A 23,682-nucleotide genomic window follows, 5' to 3' on the forward strand; every position below is an offset into this window, starting at 1 on the left:
GAATAACTAATAGTCACAATTTTCTTCATAACATTGACAGATGTCTCAAATTCGAATATTTATGTTTCGACATAATTTTGGGTCTGATATAGGTTTTGTTACTCATCCAATAACCAACTGCCTAAAAAAAGAAAGCTGGGTTCTTTTCATAAGTAGAATTTAGGAAATATCAACTGTCACTCATCCAACTATCGGCTACAACTCACAAAATGGAGAAAACCATTGTGCTTCTTTCCTCAAGAATACAATGAATATAAATATATACAAATATTTACAACCATCAATAACCAATTCAGCCTAAAACATCATAGTTTTTACTGTCTGCCCAAAATCAGTAGAGAAACACACAACATTTGCTTAAAATAAATAGAATTAGCTGATTAAAAGCCTGTGCTTATCTCATTTCCTGTCATGGCAAAGAATGAAAGGTAAATAGTCCCATAAAATAATTTTTGCCCTCAGCAAATGGAAACCTATATGGAAGTCAACGGTTTCATAACTTCTCCTGACATTTTGTCTTTTGTTTTACGGTGGCTCTTGGAATTAGTAGCTTCTTTCTCAGCTTCCACAGCCCAAGTGTAAGCTATCATGCCCATAGCAGCAAGAGCCATCCCAAGAAAGTTTTTAAGGCCGAGCTTTGAATCAAAGAGTAGCCACGCCAATGTCATGACACATATGGTTTTCATGTGGCCTAAAACCTGGAATGAGGATGCTGAGAACCGCCCGATGCAGAGGTACAGGCTGACTTTGCAAAACACTGCTATTGAGCATGAAAGTAGCAAGAAAATCTGCAAACACATTCACAAAAGCACTTTTAAAGATTAAAGATCAAATGTGCTGCAAATGAAACTTAAGGGACAAAACATAAGAAGCATAGGCTTGACTTACAAATGCACCGGAAGAGAACTTATAATTTGATAGAAGTTTGCCGGTGAGATAGAAATCGATGAATGGACAAAGAAAAAGAAGGGAGAGAGCTTGCATTGGAGTTGTCTTAGTGAGCAATTCAAAAGACCCTATTGAGTATTTCTTCTGTAAAGACCCTATTAACTGTTCCTCAAAGGAAAAAAAAAACCAAGTTAGTGTCACATTCTTAGTAAACTAATAATCCAAATGAAGGAGGAATTTGAGTAATTAATACACACAATTTGGTGTAAGGATGTACACAAGACAGCCACACAAGCACAGAGGAAACCTTTAGCATTAACTTTCACATCAGTCACTGTACAGATACTCACACCTACAACCACCATTACCACAGCCATCTTGGCCCTCCTTGAAAATTGTTTTCCATGAAGAATCCATTCCATCACACATACCACAGGCACCATGCTTAACCTAGATATCTGCATCATAATACCGATTGCCAGTTACAATTAGAACCTCCGATAATTAATAATGGCATACAATCGTCCATGCACGTGTGAACAATTGTCTTTGGCATTCACCTATACCAATTTAGAAGGTGTAATTTAGGACCAAAAAAATGATATGCACCTGAAAAAATCCGGGAGTGTTTAGTATGAGGCTGAAGTTCATCGCAATGATTGAGGCATTGGCTACAATTGAGAACAGAATAAGCTCCCACAGAGGAATTGCATGCGTTGATGCAGAGTAACCAACGGCATTTGACACCAAACACACCAATGCGGTCAGAGAATAGTGGAAGCTAGACAGCGTTGTAGCTGCAAAGAATACACCAACATCAATTGCCGCAAACCATTTTAATTACTAAAAGACTCAATCATGTTTATCACATAATAGCAAAAAAAAATTAAGTGAGTCATCTTATAAAATGGTGTTTTGTAGTCCACTTGTACTGCGGCCATTGGTGATCCTCATTGAGTAGTGTTACATTATGCGCCGATGTTTACTTGTTACATCAATTATTATGATCGGTTGTCAAATAACACATCATTTTAATTTGATTAGCTGATTGTAGGGTTCAAAATGTTGCAATAACTTCTTATAGACCTCTCCATGCACATGTAATATGATGATGTGAACCACCAGAGGGATCAATCAAAGTGCATTTGTTGTACCAAAAAGAAAGCTGTAGCATAATTAAACAATGAAGCTATTTAAAGGTTTTATAATCATGTTGTAGGACACTAACTCATTCCATGTTGTTAAAGAAGAAGAGGATGTGGAACCGACCAAAGGCGAAGGCAAAGCCTTGAGGGGACATGAGCTGCCTGTTGGCCATGATAATCCCCACCGAGCTCACAACGGTCATGCTCCATGCTCCTACATTACATACTGTAAACGGCGATTTTCTCTCCTTGATCTCCATTTAAACTTGATTGCCAAGCTGATCATCCACCACTCAAGATACTTAATTTTTTTAAATTTACTTTTAGCGCAGCACTTCTCACTTAATGACCTCCCTCAGAGCCCAAGTGGAGTAGGGTTTGAGTTTTTATAACAAAGACAGGCAAAACATGCACTATAAATCATGAAAAGGGAAGGCTGGCATATGATATTGCCTGCAGGCTTCATATTGCTTTCTTTCGCTTTTGCTGTCTCCCTCTCAGCAACCAGCATGTTACTCTCACTCATCTCCTAATAATTATTAAATATTACATGTTAATGATCATGAATCAAATTTAAGTACAATTGGGATAGGGATTATTAAAACCCCTTGTTGACATTTATTTGTCCACCTTTTCACTGTGGAGAATCTCATCACACAAAAACAAAAAACAAAAAACAAAAACAAAAACAAACAATATGCAGAGTAATATTTGTGTACATAATCCCTTATTATTGTGTTTAGATATGGTCAGTTTTTCTTGTCAGTAATATAACATGTTATATTCACACACTATGATTATTAGGACCTCAGATTATATCGAATAACGTAAAACATGCGGTTACGATTTACAGTTTGACAACATAGTATGTCGAGATATCTGATAAGAAATCATTCCTATTCTTTTTGGATACCTTTATCTCTTAAAAGCTTCCTTCTCAATCTCTCATCAATTCATACCTTTCTCTCTGTGCACGTTTTTATCTCTTTTTAGAAGTTGACAAATCTAAAATCTAAACTTGCTATCCACTTCATCATTGTCTCTTTCTTCCCTGTTGATTGAAAGTGGAATGTAACTCTAGCCTTACTTGTTCTCCATTGCAACTTTTCAGTGCATGAATCTAGTACATTTCTTGTAAAAGGTTGAAGTAATTGGATTAGATATCATAATCAAATTTCTATTTTTAATTACTCTTTCTCTGAGATTAGGTTAAACAGGCAAGAAACTGCAAGTTGCAAAGTTGTTTTTCTAATGAACAGCATGAAAGAAATACATACACTTACCCCAGTACCTTATCAAGTTCCTCTGTCTTTTCTCGGATCAAGCTAAGAGCCCATGCCGAGTGTTGCAGAGGATAGAGATAGTGTTTCTTTCTTGCAATATTCTCTCACCAATAATGGTGATTTCACAACTAAATGAGCATCCAGAAAGGGACACCATCAGTGCAGATGAAATGGGCAATTCCCATTTTCACAAATAAGCTTTGCTACTCGACACCAAAACATGTCATGGATACAAACGGCATGTAACTTTGATTTGTACACCACATTACATTTCTCTTAAATCTATTTATTTAAATGACTTCCACACGGATTTATCTTCTTATCTTTTTTGTGTTTATTAAGAGATGTGATCAACAACGTGACTACAAGCGCAAAGTGATTTTGAAAAGAAAAAAAAGCCGCAGAGTAATTTTGACAAAGTGATAAAATAATAACAGTGAGACTCTTTTATTTGTTTATTGATTTATTTGTTACTTTTAGACCAATAAAGAATTTAGACAGCTGAGTGTCATGCAAATTTCATAACTAATTGGACACTGACCAGTGACGAACTCATGTTAAAGGGCGAAGACTGGCAAGTGCAAAATTGATTAGGTCAGTTTTCATCGTTAAGTTGGCTGAAATATTATATTGTCAGTGGCAAAGCCCCCAGTATCTTCACAGAATCAACTTGTTTCGTGAACGAGAAAATGTGGGAAAAGGGAGGGAAATGGTTTTGCTAAAATGAAAAAAGAAATGAAGCATTCATTAATTGAACTTTTTCTCAGTATTGATACTGAAATGCATATACAAGTATTCTACAACCATCAACAACTGGTTCAGCCTAAACTTCATTATTAATTCCTTTCAGACAAAATAAATAGAGGCCAAAATCGAGTTTCGTGAAAAAATAGAATCAGATGCGGAAAGCCTGTGCCGAATGAACAGATGAATGCCAAAACCTGTGCTTATCTCATATCTTGCTGGGGCATGGAATGAAGGTAAAACAAAATGAGTCCAATAATGGTGAGTCTACACTTAAGACTCACAAAGCTCCGCGTCGTTTGATGGACTCTCTGTCATTCCCTCCTTCAATGGTTTCAGATCGTCTTCTGACAGACTGTCTCTTGTAATAGGGAGGGTCTTGGGTTGCTCCACAGCCCAACTGTATACTACCATGCCAAGAACAGCAAGAGCCATTCCAAGCAAGTTTTTCAGTGTGAGCTCCGAATCAAAGAGTAGCCACCCCAACGTCAGGATACACACTGTTTTCATGTGACCTAAAACCTGGAATGAGACAGCTGAGAAGCGTCCGATGCAGAGGTACTGGCTGATGTTGCAGAAAACTGCTAAGGAGCAGGAGAGTAGTATGAAAAACTGCATTCCACAAAAGCTTCATTAGAATTTTGTTTCTACAAACTCAGAAATTGCAGATTAATATGCATAAGAAGCACTTACAAGTGCACTAGAAGACAACTTATACTCCAATAGAACTTTTCCAGTAAGATAATAATCGAAGAACGGACCAAAAACAAGAAGGGAGAGAGCTTGTATTGGAGCTGTCTTGCTGAGCAATTCAAAAGAGCCTATCGAATACTTCTTCTGCAAGGAACCTATTGACTGTTCCTCAAACAACAAGAATGTAAGAGGTCAACCATTATTTCAAGGTTTTTATGCCTACCCTCAGATTCATAGTATAAATAATTTATGAGAAAAATTAAGTAGTGCTCACAATTTGTTGCAAGGATGTACACAAGATAGCCACACAAGCACAGAGGAAACCTTTGGCATTAACTTTCACGTCAGTCACTGTACATATTCCCACACCTACAACCACCACTCCCACAGCCAACTTGACTTCCCTTGCAAAATGTTTTCCATGAAGAATCCATTCCAGCACACATACCACGGGAATCATGCTCAACTTCGATATCTACACGATAATACCATAGAACAAGGTCTGAACTCAGATGGCAACTCTGCCTCAAGCAAAATGGTTAGGCTATTAAAATGTTATTCACCTGATAAAATCCAACAGAGTTAAGCATGAGGCTCAAGTTCATCCCAGTGATTGAGGCATTGGCTACAAGTGAGAACCAAACAAGTTCCCACAAAGGAACATGCTTTGAAGCAGAGTAGCCAGTGGCATTTGACACCAAACCAACCAATGCAGTAACAGAAAAATGGAAGCCAGTCAAAGTTGTAGCTGGAGTAAAAAAATACACTTTCATCAGTTGCAGGAAATCAATTTACCAAAGAATTCAGTTTATGTGTGTGTTGTGACATAGGCATGCTCTTGCAAACGAGAGAAACTCTCATGAAACGGGGATAACAGTTTTTGTCATCCCCTGCCAAAAATACAATGACACATACGAATAACTTTTTCACGGCATCAGGTCATAATCCAAGCCTAATTATGTTGAATTTTAATTTCTTTTGAAATGTAGCTTAGATCTACAGGCAATGATGACAGGTCCAAAAAAGGGCTATACGCATGACAGAAAATTCCATGAGTGGCAAATAATGGTCCAAGCGCACATGGGATATTATTATATTGGAATCTAGTTGAATTTTGGCTCTTTGTGTCAGAAACAATAAATTAAAAATACATTTAAAAAAACAAAAAAAATATGTCATCTGCAAGAATGCAACTTTACCCCAATTCAGGTCATAAAATTAGACAAAACAGACGAAAATGAACTCAGGAAATTAGAGAGGAACCCAATATTATGGGTTGAAAACGGAACCCAAAAAAATTCATAACAAAGCAAAATACTTTAAACCCATCAATGGTGAGAAGAAGTGAATATGAATTATGAAAAAAAGATGTCTACTTCAGATCTGAAATTAAAAGAAAACACAGCACAGTTAAAAGAAGAAGAAGAAGAGGAACTTACCAAAGCCAAAGCCAAAGCCATGGGGGGACATGAGCTGCTTGTTGGCCATGATAATTCCCACAGAGCTCACAATATTCATGCCCCACGCTCCTACATCAGACACTGAGGACTTCTTCTTCTCCATTTTTTACAAATTCCAAGCCAATCAACCAGAGCAGACAGAGTGCCAAGGCTCTGCAGATTTGGGTGGAATTTCTCGAAGGCGTTTAACGAATACAAAACAAAAACGCATGAATTCTTTGATCAATAATATGTTACTCTTCCATAATCACACATAGTAAAAGTTATATTGGGATCTCGAAAAGGGTCTGAAGTGGAAGGGAAAAAGAAAATTAATTGATTTTGCATACAGAGGAGGAAAGAACTTGTAATTTCCTTTTTCTTAGCAAAAATTTTAAAAATAAAAATAAAAATTCAATCTCTGTAATAATATTAGGTCTTGAAAACTTTTGGGCCTAATTGGCAATCATTTCATTTCATGTTTCTAGTTTTACCTAACCCGATCGTGGAGTTTTTTTATTTTTTTTTATTTTTAAATTTTATGTATCTCAAGTTTGTGGACCGGACAATCACTTGTTTGGTGTTTCCGAATTGTTTTATAATTAACAGTTAGTTTTATTTATTTATTTATCAAAGTTATAATATATTAAAGTTACATTGAAGGAAACGGAACCTAATCGCAACTCATTACCTCTACATTGCTAATCTCAAGTATTAGTGGTTACACATGAACAACATGCATTCATATTTTACGCCCCTAATTACAAAACTTATTGTCTTTTTAAGTGGATCAACCAAATTAATTTTTATAGAACGTCTTTATATAGTTCAACCAAAAATGGCGGTTATGCAATTTTCCCTTTATGAAAAAAATGAATTATACTCCTAGTGATACAACATTCCTTGAGCTTTTCTTAATCAACCTGTTTGGTGGCCGAGAAAGTGTGGGAAAGAAAAGAATGGTTTTGCTGATTTCCAACATGGAAAATATTGTTGATGCACACATTCATTAATATTACTCCAAATATTGGCTACAAGCCTACAACACAATGAAAAAATAAATAAAGCATTAATTAATTGTACTTTTTCTCAGTACTGAAATGCATATACAAATATTTTACGACCATCAACAACTGGTTCAGCCTAAAATTCATTATTAATTGCTTTCTGACAAAATAAATAGATAAAAAAAATTGAACATATTTTGTGAATAAATAGAATTAGATTGTAAGACTCTGCTGCATGAGCAGATGAATGTCAAAACATGTACTTTCTCATATATTGCAGGGGCATAAGATGAGTCCAAGAAAAAGCTTTTTGCCCTGTGATAAGCCTATACCTTAGACTCGCCAAGCTCTGTGTCTTTCAATGGACTCTCTGCTATTCCCTCCTTCAATGGTTTCAGGTCCTCCTCTGACAGATTGTCTCTTGTACTAGGGAGGATCTTGGGTTGCTTCTCAGCCTCCACAGCCCAACTGTACACTATCATGCCAAGAACCGCAAGAGCCATTCCGAGCAAGTTTTTGAATGTAAGCTGTGAATCAAAGAGTAGCCACCCCAATGTCAGGACACATACTGTTTTCATGTGGCCTAAAACCTGGAACGAGACTGCTGAGAAGCGTCCAATGCAGAGGTACTGACTGATGTTGCAAAATACGGCTAGGGAGCATGAGAGTAGTATGAAAAACTGCAATTAGACAGAAGCTTCATTAGAAATTTGTTTCCTCATAAACACGGCGAATGCAGTTTAGATAAAAGAAGAAGCACTTACAAATGCACCAGAAGAAAACTTGTACTCTGACAGAAGTTTTCCAGTAAGAAAGTAATCAACGAATGGACCAAGAACAAGAAGGGAGAGAGCTTGGATTGGGGCTGTCTTGCTAAGCAATTCGAAAGAGCCTATTGAGTATTTCTTCTGTAAGGAACCTATTGACTGTTCCTCAAACAACAAGAATGTCAGAGACGAACAATTATCTCAAGGTTTTTATGCCTAACCTCAGATTCATAGTATATATAACTTATAAGAAGGAGAAATTTGAGAAATGCTCACAATTTGTTGTAAGGATGTACACAAGATAGCCACACAAGCACAGAGGAAACCTTTGGCATTAACTTTCACGTCAGTCACTGTACATATTCCCACACCTACAACCACCACTGCCACAGCCATCTTGACCTCCCTTGAAAAATGTTTTCCATGAATAATCCATTCCATCATGCATACCACGGGAATCATGCTCAGCTTCGATATCTACACCATAATACCAATGAACAAGGTCAGATCTGAGAAGGTAATTGTGCGGCAAAGGAAATGGTCATGCTAACATAATGATATTCACCTGATAAAATCCAACAGAGTTGAGCATGAGACTCAAGTTCATTCCAGTGATTGAAGCATTGGCTACAAGTGAGAACCAAACAAGTTCCCACAAAGGAACATGCTTTGATGCAGAGTAACCAGTGGCATTTGACACCAGACCAACCAATGCGGTAACAGAGAAGTGAAAGCCAGTCAAAGTTGTGGCTGGACAGAAAAATATACTATCATCAATTGCAGGAAACCGATTTACCAAAGAGTTCAATTACGGTCTTGCAAACACATCTAATGAGATCATCTTACAAATCTAGGTCATAATCCAAGCATAATTATATGAAATCCCAATTTCTTTTAAAATGTAGCTAGATCTACAGGGAATTATGAGAGACACTGAAGGATCCAGGAGAAAAAGCCCACATCGCTCGACTACCAGCTGCTTGCTTGCCTAAGTTCTTTGAGGCATTTTAACAAACGCTTTGCCCCCCACCTTATCTACTTTGCACCTCACCCTAGGTACTTTGCCCCAGCCTTAGCCGAGTTAATGGGCAGATCAATGGAGACTCAACCCCTCTCATTTCTCTCTAGATCCGAACCTCTGGTCAGAAAAGGCTAGCCATAATAGTAAATGCCATAAGTGGCAAATAATGGTCCAAGAGCACGTCATATTATATTGAAATCTAGTTGAATTATTGTTACCAAAAAAAAAAAATCTAGTTGAATTTTGGCTCCTTGTCAAACATGAGTCCAAAAACAATAATTCACTGCGGTTCATCCTCAGGATTATCATATCTGCAACAATTCAATGTTCTTTACCCCAATTTGGGTCATAAAATCAGATAAAACTGATGAAGAACAATTCGAGGAAGATAAAGGAAACCCAAAATTCATTGAAAGAAAACAAGGAAAATACTATAAACCCATCAACAGATATTTCTACTCCAGATCTGAAGTTGGAAGAAGAAGACAGAGCAAACAGAGCAAATTGATGCAGTCTCAATATAGTCAAAATTACAGAAGAAGAAGAAGAGGAACTGACCAAAGCCAAAAGCAAAGCCGTGAGGGGACATGAGCTGCTTGTTGGCCATGATAATGCCCACAGAGCTCACAATATTCATACCCCATGCTCCTACATCAGAAACTGGAGACTTCTTTTCCTTCTCCATTTTTTTTCTCAGATCCAAGCTCAAATCAACAAACCGTTTTCTGTTTTTTTTTTCTTTGTTTATGCAACAATATGAAGAGAGGTGGACAACCAAAGCAGACAGAATTGCAGGCTGCAGAAGTCACTCACCTCCCTCTGAGAGCCAGCAAGAGTTTTTGAGTTATATAAACATATACAAAGGCAAAAACCCAATGTAAAAGACAAAGGTGAAGGCTAGGCTATATTGGCTGGCCTCATATTCTCTCTCTCTCGTTTTTTTTTTTTTCTTTTTTTGCTTTTGCTGTCTCTCTCAGCAACCAGCATGTTACCCTCATGGCCTTCCCCTCCATTACAATTAATAGATATCAATCTTATAATTATTGACCTCTAAGTAAGTGGGCTTCATAGGATTTACCTCCCTTCCCCTTTCCCAATCTTATTCCAACTTTGGCAAATTTTGTTATAGTAACAAGAAAAACTTCACGATTCACTCCATTTAATTTGCGATTTTGAATACATATAATTAGAATAAGAGTTTTTATACGGAGTAAGATCAAAGTAAAATTTTATTTATTTCTATTCAGAAAAAGGAAAGTTTGAACGTGTTCTATAGGAATGGCCGGCTCAAATAATTCATGTGGATTTTTTTGTCTCCAAATTTTACGCTCGAATAATTTAAAGTGATTTTTATATTTACCTCATCTGAATGTTTCCTTTTTTCCCAACGTTTTACTTAAGCCCTCAACTTTCTTTTTCACTGTTTCACCTTTTTCTTTTACCAAAGCACAATAACATTTAAATAAAAGTGAAGTGTTAATTAAATACGAGTGTAAGCATGATTAAAGGAGACACTCCAGAATTTGCCTTTACGTTTCCTGTGCTTTGCCAAATGCTTACTCACGCGTTTAATTCATTATTTTTATTTGATTTTATTTATTTTGGGTTGAATGGAGGCAATGCAACATGCATGAACAGACAGATGCGAGAAAAATTATAATGAAACACAGAATTAGTACGATGTGAGAAATTGGAAGCAACCTACGAACTCTCTTATGTTTCGAAATTCTCCTTCACAATCCCCAAAAATCCCCATTTTTATTTCTCTTTTACTCGTTTGACCCGGCACCATGTTTTTGAGGGCCCTAAAATTATCTGGCAACTTTGCAATATCAGTTGGAAATCATTCCCATCGTCAACAAAGTCTTCAATTATACTATTTTAACAACCCAACTATGTATGTTTGACTCCGCGTCTTATTATTTCTCTTTTATTTTTTTTCTTCACTACCAAGGAGACTTCCATTGAGTGGGAGAGGAATGATAGATTCAATTAGGCATTTGGTTTACGGAGTCTAGTTCAATAAAAAATGAGTCTTGATTTACAGGTTAATAATGTCGGATGTGTTTGAGAAAAACTTCATCTTTCTTTTTAACTTTAATAACATAAAAAAGAAACATATAAATATGGTCATATACAATACGATGAACACAATGAGTTTGATTCGACTCGTTGTTTCGAAGTAATTTAGACCCATTCGTCAAGAGCTCAAATTTGCAATAGCAGACGTCACTATTTCTAGACTTATGCATGTTAAGGTGCTACATAATCATCTCTACAGCCTATTCTATGTTTAGGTTCACAATAATTAACATAAGCACATGTTATATAGTCGATTCACCGTTACATCTATCTGGAGAGGAGATATTGCAGTTCATAAACCAGTCATTATTTAAATCACAGCTGATTACAATAGATTTGACATCTACATACATGCCAATCGTACACAATAGAATCACCCAATATGTTTTAATAATAAATTCATATGTTAGCTTGTTCCATTGAAACCCAAAATTTTGTGCAACATGTGGAGGAGGCTTAACAGGACAGCTGATATATAGAAACCCAATAATTAATAATTATAGGCTTGAAAGCCGGTGAGCTAGACAAAACCCAACCCAACTATACTAATTTTGTACCGCTTACTTATTTATTTATAGGATTTTATTATTATTAAGAGCGGTGATGATATATTAAACTTACATACACTAGACGAATAATAGGACTCGAATCCAGGATTTTGTTTGAGGAAGCAATTGCTCCAAACAACTACACTAGTGGGTGCTTTGTTAACTTTATACTTTTTATAAGAATGCATGAAACTAGTGAATTATTCAATCAAGGCCGATAAATAATTATTTATTAAGAAAAACAAATCAAGCCCCAAAAAAAACCTGCATTCGATTGGATATCATTTTCATCAGTTTCATTATGCAAAAAGAAAATTTTAATTACTCCTATTTATTCACATTTTAAAGCTCTTTTTCAGTATGCAAGCAAAAATAAAATAAAAAATAAAATTGGTGAAGAGTTGATTTGCCAGCCAAACAATTAAGAAAAAAACAAACCACCTTATCCGGTTGCCTGTCTTTTCTCCACAATCATTGTGAAGAATTTAGATTGATTTTAGGTGAATTGTTGTATCTGATAAATAAATAAATAAGTGTGAATTGCTGTAAGCCAGAAAAGGGAGTGAACCGTTTTCAGCAGCCTAGCACCACCGACCCGACTCACACGCCAAATTCATATAAAATGATCTCATTTATTAAGAGCATATTTATAGTATATACTTTCTAGAAATGCTTTCTTATTTACTACATACACAGAGAACTACACCTATTTTTGAATTATTTATAGTTATTTATACTAAGACTCCTTAAGATTTTCGGTATTTTCATAAGTTTCTGAAATTTTAGATATTACACGAACACCCTATGATGTTTCAAATTATTTTCACATAACCTAACTCGTTTAAGAAAAAATTTCAAAAGATCAATACTCAATTTAATGGACAAATATGCAAAACAATAATCTATTACAATATAAATTACTTAGAAAAAGGAAATAAGACTTCATGTCCAATCAAAAAAAATATCTTATTTGAGTTAAAAAAACAAAAAATCTTTTAGATAAGGATAAAAGAAGAGTCTGTTGGCATACACACACGTATGGGCGAGACAAAAATCTATTATAAATAAAAGAGAAGAAGGCAAATATTGAAAAATAAAACGTTAGCCAAAATTTGCCTTTTAATCAAATTACATCACAGACAAGAAACACCCACTCCCCCAATGTATAAGGCAGCCCGATCTAAGTTTGGGCTCTCATTGTTTGGGCATTAATTGGTAGCAAGGCACATCCAAAATCAATATGCCAAGAGAAAATCTTTCTATCATTCGCCAAAAAAAAAAGAGAGAAGAGAAGATCTTTCAATTTTCTCTTGTTTTATATCATTTGGAATTTGAAAATGCTTTTGTAGAATCCCTTTTATTCATAAACGCCTTTTTAAGTTGTTCTAGAATTTAGAAGAACGTCAAAAATTTATTAAAACTGCACTTAAGAGTTAGAAAATCAAATGCTTCTTCAAAAAGCGCTTTGTGATCCGTCAAGTTTTTCTATCAAGCACTATCATAAGTGCTTTTAGTTGTCCGAAAGAGTTTATAGCTCTTTCAAAAGCGTTCCCACAAGCCTTTAGTTGTTAAGAAGCTCTTTTAGCACTCTCAAACAGACCTTAATTAGAGAAATCCAAGGGCTAAGCCTTTCTTGAGTTAGCATTAGTCTGAAAATGTGTAACCAATACCAAAATATTCTTTTCATTATTATTATTTTTTATTTACCCACAAGTCGAATGAAATAGCAAAAGTAATAAATTAATAATGAAGCTACTTTGTCATATGCCACACAACACATTCCATGTCTGCCATCAAAACGTTTATGTTGTTTACTAACAAATTCTAGCAATGTAGGAACCAGAAAAGGCAAAAGATAACATGGACAAAGCATAAAGTTGTGGTGCTGATTACATCTCCTCACGCTGCTGCTGATCCAAGCCACAGATTGGATCCAAAATCCCAAACCGACATACGCCTACATCCCAGAACTGCAGCATATGCCTCCATGACTTTTATGAAATTACAGGAAGGCATCCTTCTCGAGCAACTTTAGCACATCGTTTTGGCTGTTCAGCTTCGCAACGTCGATTGGAGTCTTTCCATCCATGTTCTGGAGAGTGCTGGAGATGCCAAAAACGAAACGATTTAATTAATAGAATGGCTCGAAATTAAAAGATAAAGGAACAAATGTGTCTCTTACACAGCAGCGCCATTCTCTAATAGAAGAGCCACACATTCCTTCCTGCCATAACCGGCTGCATAATGAAGCGCCGTGTTCTTGTTCTTATCCAGAGCATCCACTCTTGCTCCAGCCTCAAGAAGTACTTGAGCACACTTCACCTGCAATGAAATGAAATGATACATATCTAAATACCTCCATATATCAAAACCAGAAAACCATTTCTAGAACTCTATCACCCCGACTCCTTTTTATTCATGCATGCATTTCTTCCAAAAATTGGTTTTCGCAGTACCTCGTATTGGAACTGCACGACTACCCCATATGCATGGAAGGTCCATCATCACCCAATGATAACAAGTATTGGCTTTGCAGATATGAGTAAAATGACAGGGGAAGCTACACTTATAAAGATTATCATACCTCACCATATCCACAAGCAAAATGCAGTGCTGTCCTTCCTTCTGAATCTTCCTCATCCTTGTCAGCACCAGAGGCTAGGGCACTTTTCAAACCCTAATTGACAGAGTGAAAACATAAACACTTGCACATCTGATAACTTGGACCAAACACATACAAAATATACAAAATTAAAGTTTACCAGGGAGGCATATTTCCTGATATAGAATTCTAAAGTAATAAGAATAGTGCAAATATCTAATTCATAGTTTAACTGAAAATTCGAACTCCTCCAACAAAACTAATAGGCCTAATTAACATGAAAAGCTTGCGGTAGAGAAACATGAGTTTGAAAGAAAAGTTTTAAACAATATAATGTAACTCTTTACCAGTACCACAATACTATCCAGGCAAGATGATTGATTCTCCAGATTCAAGAGTATTATGGTACCCTGGTAAAGATTTGCGAATAATTTTCTGATTTCAATTAAAAGAACGACATTTTCCATTAATCATAATCATTTTTCAATTGCAGAATTTCTTATTAACAATTAGAACCAACCAAATGGCACATGAAGGGGATAGGATCAGATAATGGTTTCTTCTACCTCCACATCACCAACACTCGCAGTGTGATGAACAATTGATTCATCCTCATTTCCAGCATCTTCTACTTCTTCTGGTCCAGAATTGTCAGCAGAAGTAGCTGCATCTCCTGGAACTGCAAGACCCATTGCTTCTCCCAACTTCTGCAAAACCTCTTTATCATTCCAGTATCTGAGACAGCAGAATTTCCTCTTTAGCTCAACCGAAGTCCACAATCAGTTAAACTAAACCCCAATACCATGTGCCAAGACAGAAAAAGTTATAGCTCAACCATCCTATAAATAAAAAAAAGCTTTACTTACCTCATCATGGCAGCTGGACCACCAGTCTCTATCTCTTCTAAAATAGGCTTCAAAGAAGGATCTTCTTTGATACGTGACATACGTTCTTCAAGCTGATCTTTGTTTGTTGGATTTGCAAAACTCTCGAGCATGGTATTCATAGATGGATCCTGGGGTAGCAAAATTAATAAGATTGAAATTCTACCAACCAGGCAACTTCCTTGTATAACACGACGAATAAAACAAGAATGCATACCTGCATCAATGCATTACCGAGGCGCTCAGCCATGGTCATGAATTGAGGATTCTGCATAACCTGTTGCATGGTGGAATAATATTGTTGGCTATCAAACTGAGGGACACCCTCATCAATTGTTGCACCTTGAAAAGTTTTCTGAAGTTGGTCTGCCATCTGGTTGAATGAAGGATCTTTTGCTATCTGTTCAGCTAGTTCCTTAATGCTTGGATCCTGTGCATATCACATATAGGACAGTTGTTAGCAAAAACCAGAGACTGACTGAACTTCAGAACTCATACTCTCAACTCGTGAGAACAAAAATAAAATAACATATAAATATAACACCAAAAAGAAAGTGTAAGGTACATGAGTACTTGAGCCATTATATAAAGGGACCAAAATTTAAAAATTCCATTTTAACTAGCCTCTTGAATTTTGGACAAAATTTTAATACTTTTTCCTCATCATCAAATTTGGCTTGCCCAGACATTAAGGTTTTTCACGCCATTGGACCCAGGGTTGGCACACCAACACCCAATTTACCATCGAGGCATGATGTCTGCCAGCATCCAGCTTACCCCCATTCTATAAACAATTCAATTTTTTTCAGGGAGAAAGCCTATGTGCAGTGGGGGAGGATGAGGGAGAGTTTAATAAATATATATTGTTTACTACTAATTGATCAAAACAAACTTCTATCCTACAAAAATTTATTCTTCATATTTAATGCAAAGAAAGGACTCCTTTTACTTCATTCCCAACTCAGTCGTTTAAATGTTTTTAAAACTCAAAAAGGCAATAAAAGTGCGACATACATTCAGCAAGCCAGTCATGGCAGAGAAATCAAAAGGATTGGGAGCAGCAAATCCGGCTTCTGGAAGTTGGAAAGGGGCGGCTCTTGTTTGTCCTGACTGTGAATCTCCAGAGGAAGTTTCAGACTTAGGACTTTTGACCTCTGTTTCAGATTTGGAGCTTTTGTTCTCTGTTGAAACTGGCTTTTCACCTGGGAAAGATAAGATAAACATGAGAACCGCATACTCAAAATCTTAAAGTCCATGTATTTGACACCATTTTCATCCAGTCGCGATGAAACAATTATCTAACCAACCAATTATCAAGATCCACTATAACAAAACACAGTAAATTAAAATGAAACCATAATTTACTTGTACTGTGTTAAGAACAGGCATAACCCCGAATCATATAGTTTAAATATTCCTCCAGATTTTTAACAACAGGATAAAGATAACTACAGTATATTCTATGACAATAATCACTTTCATTAAGCGAAATATAGGCATTAGTACAACAAAACCCTCAATTTCCCCTACGCAAGTGAGAAACATGAAACCATACAAATTTCATCACCATTCAACTCTACCCTCGGAGCTAAAAATCTGAATCAAAAACCAATTCATAAAATTTCCTCCACTAGGCTACTGTAGAAAGCATCCTTTGATCAAAACTTGAAAATCAAAACAAATTAAACACTAAACTCTCCAAGCTTTTTCTATAACCTGAACAAAAAAAAAAAAAAAAAAAGGAAAAAGAAGAGCTCTCTCTATTAACCCCTAAGCCCAATCCCACTCCCACTGTTCTACATCCAATCCCAATCCAGCTCCTATATAGATAGGTTCCAGATCAATCAAACTCAGCAGAATTACAGAAATCCAGCTAAACTTGAATTGCTAATTCAAATCAATACACAACCAATACAATTAGCAGTGTGACACAACGTAGCAGCATACCAGCCGCAGGCAAATCCTTTTGCGCAGAAGCCATTGGAGCACCTAAATCGACCAAGAAACAGAGCAATCACCAATCAGAAACCAATCGAAGATCAAAACTGAAACTACATAAATACACGATAATGTATACAAGCGATTGGCGCAAGTGTGAATTTTTCGAACCTGATCCTGATGCGATGTGGTAGATTGAAGTGGAAGAGTGAAGCAGAGGAGGTCCTTCGGAACACGCAAAGAAGCGAATACTTCCGAGACTTGAAGAAGTTAGAGAGAGAGAGATCCTCGCTCGCTTCGCTCGCTATGGCGATTTCACAACCCTATTGAGCTATTGACTATTGTGAAAAATGAATTTTGGCGAGTTTATAGTTTTTATATATATATTATATGTATGTATATATATCTGCAAGTAATCTATATATCTATCTATCAGCTGCTCACCACCGATGTCTGTACACCACTCAGTGGGCCATCTCAATCCTCATCTTCCCAATTCCCAAATGAATGGCTCTTGCCATAAGACCAAAATAATTACTCTTTTGCCTTGGGCTTGTACAAGCAAATAATGACCCACTATGTTAGCCCAATTTTTGGGGACTTTGGCTAAAGAAAGTACAAAAGAATGTGCATTACATACACCCTGTTTGTTCCTTTTCTTTTTGTCTCATGACTAGGGACTTGTTTCGGATTGTTTTTTTATTAAGCACTTCTACTTATAAGTACTTTTTTTTTTATTATAAAGATATTAAAAAATTTATAAGAAATCCAAGTGTTTCATGGAGAAGCGCATATCCAGAAAAAACTTCTATAATTCAGAAGTAATTCTAAACTTTTGATTGTCAAAAAGTGATTTTAGCCGTTCCAATATCATTCCCAACACATATCCTAATCATACGAGGATGGAACAAGATTTATATCACGGTTATAGAAAAGTTCTCATTCATGTTATGTTGGGATCATCAAATAATATATTAGTAAGCAAAGAAAAAGCTAGACGACTAACTATGTATTGCAGGTCGCCCAACATCTCACATCTTGCGATTCAGCATTTGAATGTGACTCAATATTTTACTACTGCAAACATACTTGTTAAATAATGTGTAAGTTTTGACAATTATTCAGCTTTTTGATGAGGGAGAAAAGCCTCATTAAAATCGTTTTTGTCCCTTTTATATTGTATGTTTGTAGGTCGCCAAAATGGCTTTGATTGAGGTTGAAATGGAAAAGATGCTATCATAAACCCAAAGTTTTAAGTTTTCTTGTTCACTCAAAAAGGTTGAAGCTTTATTACAAGTTGGCAAAATACCTTGCTTTGCAGCCATGAGAAGAAAGGTATCTCTACTATGAGAATTCCTGCCAAATAGTTTGTGTAGAACTAGGGATTGTTTAGGCCAACAAGGAAAATTTGTGTCACACTAAGTAAGTTCTTACCTTACATCATCTTGTTGCACCATACAAACACTGCTTAAGGTTACTTGGGCTCATGGCACTCAAGAATTTAATTAGTAATTTAGTATACGTATCATCCAAAAAAAACTGAGAAATTTTCCATTACGCCCCTTGATGTATTGATCAATAAGAAAAGAACTAACATGATAATGGTTGGCACCTCCCTTTGACATACGTCATTGGAAACATTCAAAAATTCCCTTTTGAAAAAAAATTATTTTTTATTTTGCTAAGAGTTGCCTTTTAAAAACTTAGAATGATGTATATGGTAAACTATTCAAAATACAAATGAAATTCAAGGTTACATTAATAAAAGGAAAATACTTTTCTTTTTATCATGTAAATAGGAGTTCCTATATTCCAGCCAATAACAATGTGACATGTGTGCATAAGTTTTTCTTTGGGAGACTTTGGAAAAACCTAAATGAGAAAGAAATTTTTTAAAAGAAGCAAAAATGGACAAAATTGCCCTTATTTATTTTTGGATTTCCTAAGGAATCCTTTACATTTGCATGTCTTTGATTTGAAAGTTGAGAGGTTTTTCTATCTTTTTTGAAAAAGTTTTGGCTTTTTTCAAAAGTGAAAGTTTTTTTGTGGCTAAAACCTATATTTACTTTTTACTTTTTATATTTTGTATGAATTATTTTTGTATATGTGTCAAATTGTGATTCACAAGGAAGTGGAGTATCTTTTTAGGGGAAAGTAGTAAACGGTATTCTTAATAATAAAATAAATAAATAAATAGTTAAAGGCAGGCCAGAACCAGCCCAAGTCTTCCAGCCCATGTACATTGTTTGGGTCTAAGAACTTGTCATCTCTCACAGAGTCTCCAGTTTCATATGACAAGCCGGCAAATCCCTTGACCAGGTAAGAACAGAATTTACGAATATCCCAAAGAAAAGAGACAACTTGGGTCTGGTATTGGCAACAATTATTTCAATGAATCGGAGGAAAGTTGGGTCTGATCTTGGGTGAGTGAGGATGTCCCAAGCTGAAGTGTCCTATAGGTAATTCTCCAATTCCATTGTTCTGAATCTGAATCTGTTGTCATTTCATTTCTTCACCCAATTTGAATCCTTTGTCAAAGTTTCATGTTAATCTTCTCACTCTAGTAACTTTTGTTTTCAAAGGTGGGGACTTGGGATGAACCCAAAAAGTTACTTGCATTCATTTGTGATGAAGATGAAGGTTTGACCTTTCATCAGTCTAATCTCATTGGGTCATTGGGTGTTTCCCAAAACTTGATTCTAGTACTTTATGAAGTACCTTTAAATATTTAAATGCACCGTGTTTAGTAAAATTGAACATTGCCCAAATGCGCATGATCTGCTATCTTTAATTTGTTTTAATGGGTACCAGAACTTGATTGTTATACTGAAATTGGTTCTTTTGTTTTTGTTTTTTGAATCCATTACAGTTGTGGGTCTTGTGCATACCCTCTGAACTTGTCATCTTCAAATCGTTTGACCTCTGGTTCTGGCATTGGCTCTGAGTATCAAAAGTCCGTCAAGAAAGGTTTTATTTCATTCCTCACAGTTGATCTTAGTCGGTTCACGCAGGTTGATGAGGTAAACTGTTTTCCTGTCTCTTGGGGTCGTTATCGTTCAAAGACTAAACTCCTCTGCCGTAAATGTGGGGTTCATATTGGTTATGGTTATGGAGACTCTTCTGCTCTTTGTGGTTTTGACTCTCCCAACTCATCTACTTCAGCTTACAGAAAGTTCACTGTAAAAATACGAGCTCTACAGCCTTCTGAAGAGTGCTAAGATGCAACCTACTTGTAGTTCTAGTACTAATGCTCTTACTTCCATCATGGACCTTCCTGATGATTGTCTCGTTTTTATTTTCCAATGCCTTGATTCTAGCTCTGACCGCGAATCCTTTGGCTTGACTTGCCATCGCTGTCTTCGTATTCAAAATCTTAAACGTCGGTCCTTACATTTTCAATGTTCATTCAGAGAGCTTGACATTTCCTCATTATCACATTCGAATAACCATGTTAACATCAGCACCTATCATCTCCATAGGCTGCTTACTCGCTTTCAGCATTTACACTCATTGTCCTTATCTGGCTGCACAGAGCTACCTGATTCAAGCTTGGACCATTTGGTAAATTATGGGTCAAAGTTGCACACCCTTATTCTGGAATGTTGTTTTCGTATTACTAATCATGGGTTGTCTGTGGTAGCTACTGGTTGTCCATCATTACAAGTGATCAGCCTTTACCGTTGCCAAATTTCTGATTTTGGGTTAGAAAGTTTGGCTAATTCTTGCTCAATTTTAAAGGATGTGAATCTCTCTTACTGCTATTTTATTACTGATCATGGCTTAAGAGCTCTTTCACAAGGCTGTCGTCAACTTCAGGCAGTTAAGATATCACATTGTAAGGGCGTAACTGGTATTGGTTTTAAAGGTTGTTCATCAACTTTAGCTTATGTAGAAGCTGAATCATGTAAGCTTGAGCCAGAGGGCATTTCGGGAATTGTAAGTGGAGGTGGGATTGAATATTTAAATATGTCCGGTTTAATATTGTTCAATGGTGGAAATGGTTTGGCAACAATTGGGAGGGGATTTGCCTTCAGCCTTAAAATTCTTAACCTTCGGCTGTGCAGAACTGTTGGTGATGAGTCTATTGTAGCAATTGCAGAAGGTTGTCCACTACTTGAGGAATGGAACTTGGCATTGTGTCATGGGGTCAGAATAGTTGGTTGGTCTTCTATTGGGATGAATTGTCACAAATTGGAGAAACTCCATGTGAACCGGTGTCGGAGTCTATGTGATGGTGGGTTACTGGCTTTGCAAAATGGTTGCAAACAGCTCTCTGTTCTGTACATGAACGGTTGTTCTAGGATTACTTCAACAGCAATAGAGTTGTTCAAACGTTATAGGAGTGATGTTACCATCAAGGAAGAAGAAAAAATGTGTATAGGGGCCTATGTGGGCATTTAGATTATATTGGACGAAAAGAAATTTGACTTATTTCACATGAAAATGTCTATGATATCCTTAAAGGAGTTGTAATTTTTCTAAATATTTATTGAATTGATGATGAAATTAATTTTACAGTACAGTGTTCGGTGGATTGATAAGTATTTCATTGCTTCGATGTAATGAATTTCATATGGATTATTAGTGAAATCAATCTTTGAGCTTACCCCATTAAACTTTTGTGTTTCTTATTTTACTGAGGCAAAATCCATTCTAGTAAACAAATTTGAATGACACAGCCACACAAGAAACACATATTATGTTGACAATGTAAGGACAATGTCGACGATGTTGATGAAAAAACATAACCATTTTGGATTCAGAAAATAATTTCCACTGGAACAATGTTGCTCCAGCTGCTGTTCAAGATCATACTGAAGTTGTGAAGAAAACATCTGTGTGGCTAAGGGCTGATTCAATTACATATTATTGCTGTTTTTCAAGAAGATGAGTAGAAGTTGCTCAGAGTCCCTTCATCCAGACCAATCTCTCCATTCAATTTTTTGAGGTCTTGTGTGACCAAACAATTCTTTTCAGATCTTGAATCTCTTTTTGAGTCTCATCCATCAAGGCTGCCAGCGAACATGAAAAATATTAGTCTCTGATCCTTAGCTGTGAACTAAATTCATTGTCAAGAAACTTATTTTCAAGTTGAATAATTAGGCTGTGATTCTGCAATATTATCGTCCTTACTGTCTTGCAATCGAATTTGTTGCACAATATGGTGCAGGCATTGCCTCAGTCTCTTGTTGTCTGCATGTATGTAAAGGGCATCTGTCTGCTCAATAAAGAAACACAAAACCAAAAAAGTTAATGGTCTTTATTACATACTAAGTTTCTCCTTTGAAGGGTGCCAAATTGCCAATGATGTTGATTTACCATCCATAGATTCAACCGAGCAGACAGAGCAGCCGCTTCACAGTACAACCTTTCCAAGTTATATTCAAGCGCACTAACATACATCTTCTTCCTCTGCTTTGCCTTCATAGCTGACCTCCTGTTCGTCATAATCCTGCCACATTTTTCAAGCCATATTGCATTTGCTTAAAGGGTTCATTACTGGCGTTTCGAAGAAAAATGTGTTTCAGCATTACAGATCATCAAAAACTATACCTCTTCGCCCGCTTTGGATCGTGTCGGGCCATGTCTGCAAGAACTGCAGGAGGGTTTTTCTTCATGCTGGTGATTGAGCTAGCGCTGTGATTTTTGGGGGGAGTTGAATCAGCCATAGTGCTAATGCAATAGAGTTTTTACCACACTAGAAACAGTCAATACATGTAAGTTTCATAGGAAGGAAACAAGAGAAGATAAGAGGAAAACGAAAATGTTTTGCAAGAAACTGATGTGGAAACTTGAGTGTGATGACAACCTTATTATATACTGTCAGGTTGGTGACAGTTCAAAATTATTGGATTTATTCCCATAACAAGGGATTTAAAAATGGCATGGAAGCTTGTAGAATGGTTAAGAATCTGATTTTATGTGTATTTATGTTTAGGTTTGGAATCCAGAGTGATTCTAAAGGTACTACAAGTTCTATTAAAGTTTATTTGAGTACATACACCGTGTCACACAATCAATAAAAATTCACTTACAATGCATAGACCGAACAATAATCATTTTAATGTACTAGAAATTTACGTGTCTTGAAAAATGTGCGTGTATAGAAGAATGATGGATTCATAACATTTTATGAATACGTGAGCTTAAATGTAAGTGAAATGGAAAGTAACTCAAGTGGCAAGCATTTACCCTAGCGTATGAGATCCTAGGTTCGATTCCCCACTCCCTCAACATTGCTTATATAAAAAATATATAAAAATAGTATGTGAAATAAATTAGTCTTACATAGTATTCCCCAAATAACCCTAAATGGAATACTTCAACATACATTGAATCTTACCTTTTTTTTTTCTTCTTCCAAAATACAAAGTATCTTATTCTTCAAAAAAAAACAAAAAAAAACAAAATGCATAGTATCTTATTTATTCAGTGTATTGTACACATTATACCACCTGGATATTACCAAATCGCCCAATCTAAACACAAACTAGAAAGGTCTATGTGACTAAATCATCTAATAAAAATGCTAGTTTTACTTTCTTTGTCATTTGGAATGGGGATTAGAAGATATAGAAAATATTTATTTATGTTAATCACTCCTTGTTAGTCACCTTATAAAGTTATTTTAATATGAAAAA

General features: G+C 36.0%; 7 protein-coding genes across 8 annotated transcripts; 2 read left to right on the forward strand and 5 right to left on the reverse strand.

The window, feature by feature from the left end:
- Positions 363 to 2,333, reverse strand: LOC18766894 (UDP-galactose transporter 2). Of its 2 annotated transcripts, XM_007200133.2 has the most exons (5): positions 2,158 to 2,333; positions 1,498 to 1,685; positions 1,146 to 1,346; positions 889 to 1,050; positions 363 to 788 (listed from the first exon to the last, which is right to left on the reverse strand). In XM_007200133.2, the coding sequence occupies exons 1-5, from the start codon at positions 2,291 to 2,293 to the stop codon at positions 474 to 476; spliced, it is 1,002 nt and encodes a 333-aa protein (XP_007200195.1). In that variant the 5' UTR covers positions 2,294 to 2,333; the 3' UTR covers positions 363 to 473. The 2 variants fall into 2 exon arrangements, with proteins under 2 accessions (XP_007200195.1, XP_020426446.1); XM_020570857.1 differs by lacking the exon at positions 1,146 to 1,346.
- LOC18768467 (UDP-galactose transporter 2) lies at positions 4,044 to 7,089 on the reverse strand. Its single transcript, XM_020570322.1, has 5 exons — positions 6,193 to 7,089; positions 5,317 to 5,501; positions 5,028 to 5,228; positions 4,754 to 4,915; positions 4,044 to 4,672 (listed from the first exon to the last, which is right to left on the reverse strand). The coding sequence occupies exons 1-5, from the start codon at positions 6,314 to 6,316 to the stop codon at positions 4,334 to 4,336; spliced, it is 1,011 nt and encodes a 336-aa protein (XP_020425911.1). The 5' UTR covers positions 6,317 to 7,089; the 3' UTR covers positions 4,044 to 4,333.
- LOC18768018 (UDP-galactose transporter 2) lies at positions 7,243 to 9,952 on the reverse strand. The gene is made up of 5 exons (XM_007200293.2): positions 9,546 to 9,952; positions 8,532 to 8,716; positions 8,243 to 8,443; positions 7,964 to 8,125; positions 7,243 to 7,879 (listed from the first exon to the last, which is right to left on the reverse strand). Exons 1-5 carry the CDS (start codon positions 9,670 to 9,672, stop codon positions 7,526 to 7,528), a joined length of 1,029 nt encoding a protein of 342 aa, XP_007200355.1. The 5' UTR covers positions 9,673 to 9,952; the 3' UTR covers positions 7,243 to 7,525.
- LOC18766586 (ankyrin repeat domain-containing protein 2A) lies at positions 13,280 to 17,522 on the reverse strand. The gene is made up of 9 exons (XM_007201830.2): positions 17,213 to 17,522; positions 17,051 to 17,092; positions 16,118 to 16,305; positions 15,321 to 15,533; positions 15,086 to 15,234; positions 14,786 to 14,954; positions 14,202 to 14,294; positions 13,800 to 13,939; positions 13,280 to 13,719 (listed from the first exon to the last, which is right to left on the reverse strand). Exons 2-9 carry the CDS (start codon positions 17,082 to 17,084, stop codon positions 13,620 to 13,622), a joined length of 1,086 nt encoding a protein of 361 aa, XP_007201892.1. The 5' UTR covers positions 17,085 to 17,092; positions 17,213 to 17,522; the 3' UTR covers positions 13,280 to 13,619.
- On the forward strand, positions 19,267 to 20,274 carry LOC18768107 (uncharacterized protein At4g08330, chloroplastic). The gene is made up of 2 exons (XM_020570325.1): positions 19,267 to 19,500; positions 19,911 to 20,274. Exons 1-2 carry the CDS (start codon positions 19,475 to 19,477, stop codon positions 20,257 to 20,259), a joined length of 375 nt encoding a protein of 124 aa, XP_020425914.1. The 5' UTR covers positions 19,267 to 19,474; the 3' UTR covers positions 20,260 to 20,274.
- LOC109946239 (F-box/LRR-repeat protein 12) lies at positions 20,054 to 21,579 on the forward strand. Its single transcript, XM_020570323.1, has one exon. It carries the CDS (start codon positions 20,261 to 20,263, stop codon positions 21,440 to 21,442), a length of 1,182 nt encoding a protein of 393 aa, XP_020425912.1. The 5' UTR covers positions 20,054 to 20,260; the 3' UTR covers positions 21,443 to 21,579.
- LOC18767568 (transcription factor RF2a) lies at positions 21,670 to 22,909 on the reverse strand. The gene is made up of 4 exons (XM_020570324.1): positions 22,595 to 22,909; positions 22,361 to 22,493; positions 22,175 to 22,259; positions 21,670 to 22,053 (listed from the first exon to the last, which is right to left on the reverse strand). Exons 1-4 carry the CDS (start codon positions 22,708 to 22,710, stop codon positions 21,977 to 21,979), a joined length of 411 nt encoding a protein of 136 aa, XP_020425913.1. The 5' UTR covers positions 22,711 to 22,909; the 3' UTR covers positions 21,670 to 21,976.

The sequence above is a fragment of the Prunus persica genome, chromosome G8 (assembly GCF_000346465.2).
Source record: "Prunus persica cultivar Lovell chromosome G8, Prunus_persica_NCBIv2, whole genome shotgun sequence".
NCBI lineage: Eukaryota > Viridiplantae > Streptophyta > Magnoliopsida > Rosales > Rosaceae > Prunus > Prunus persica.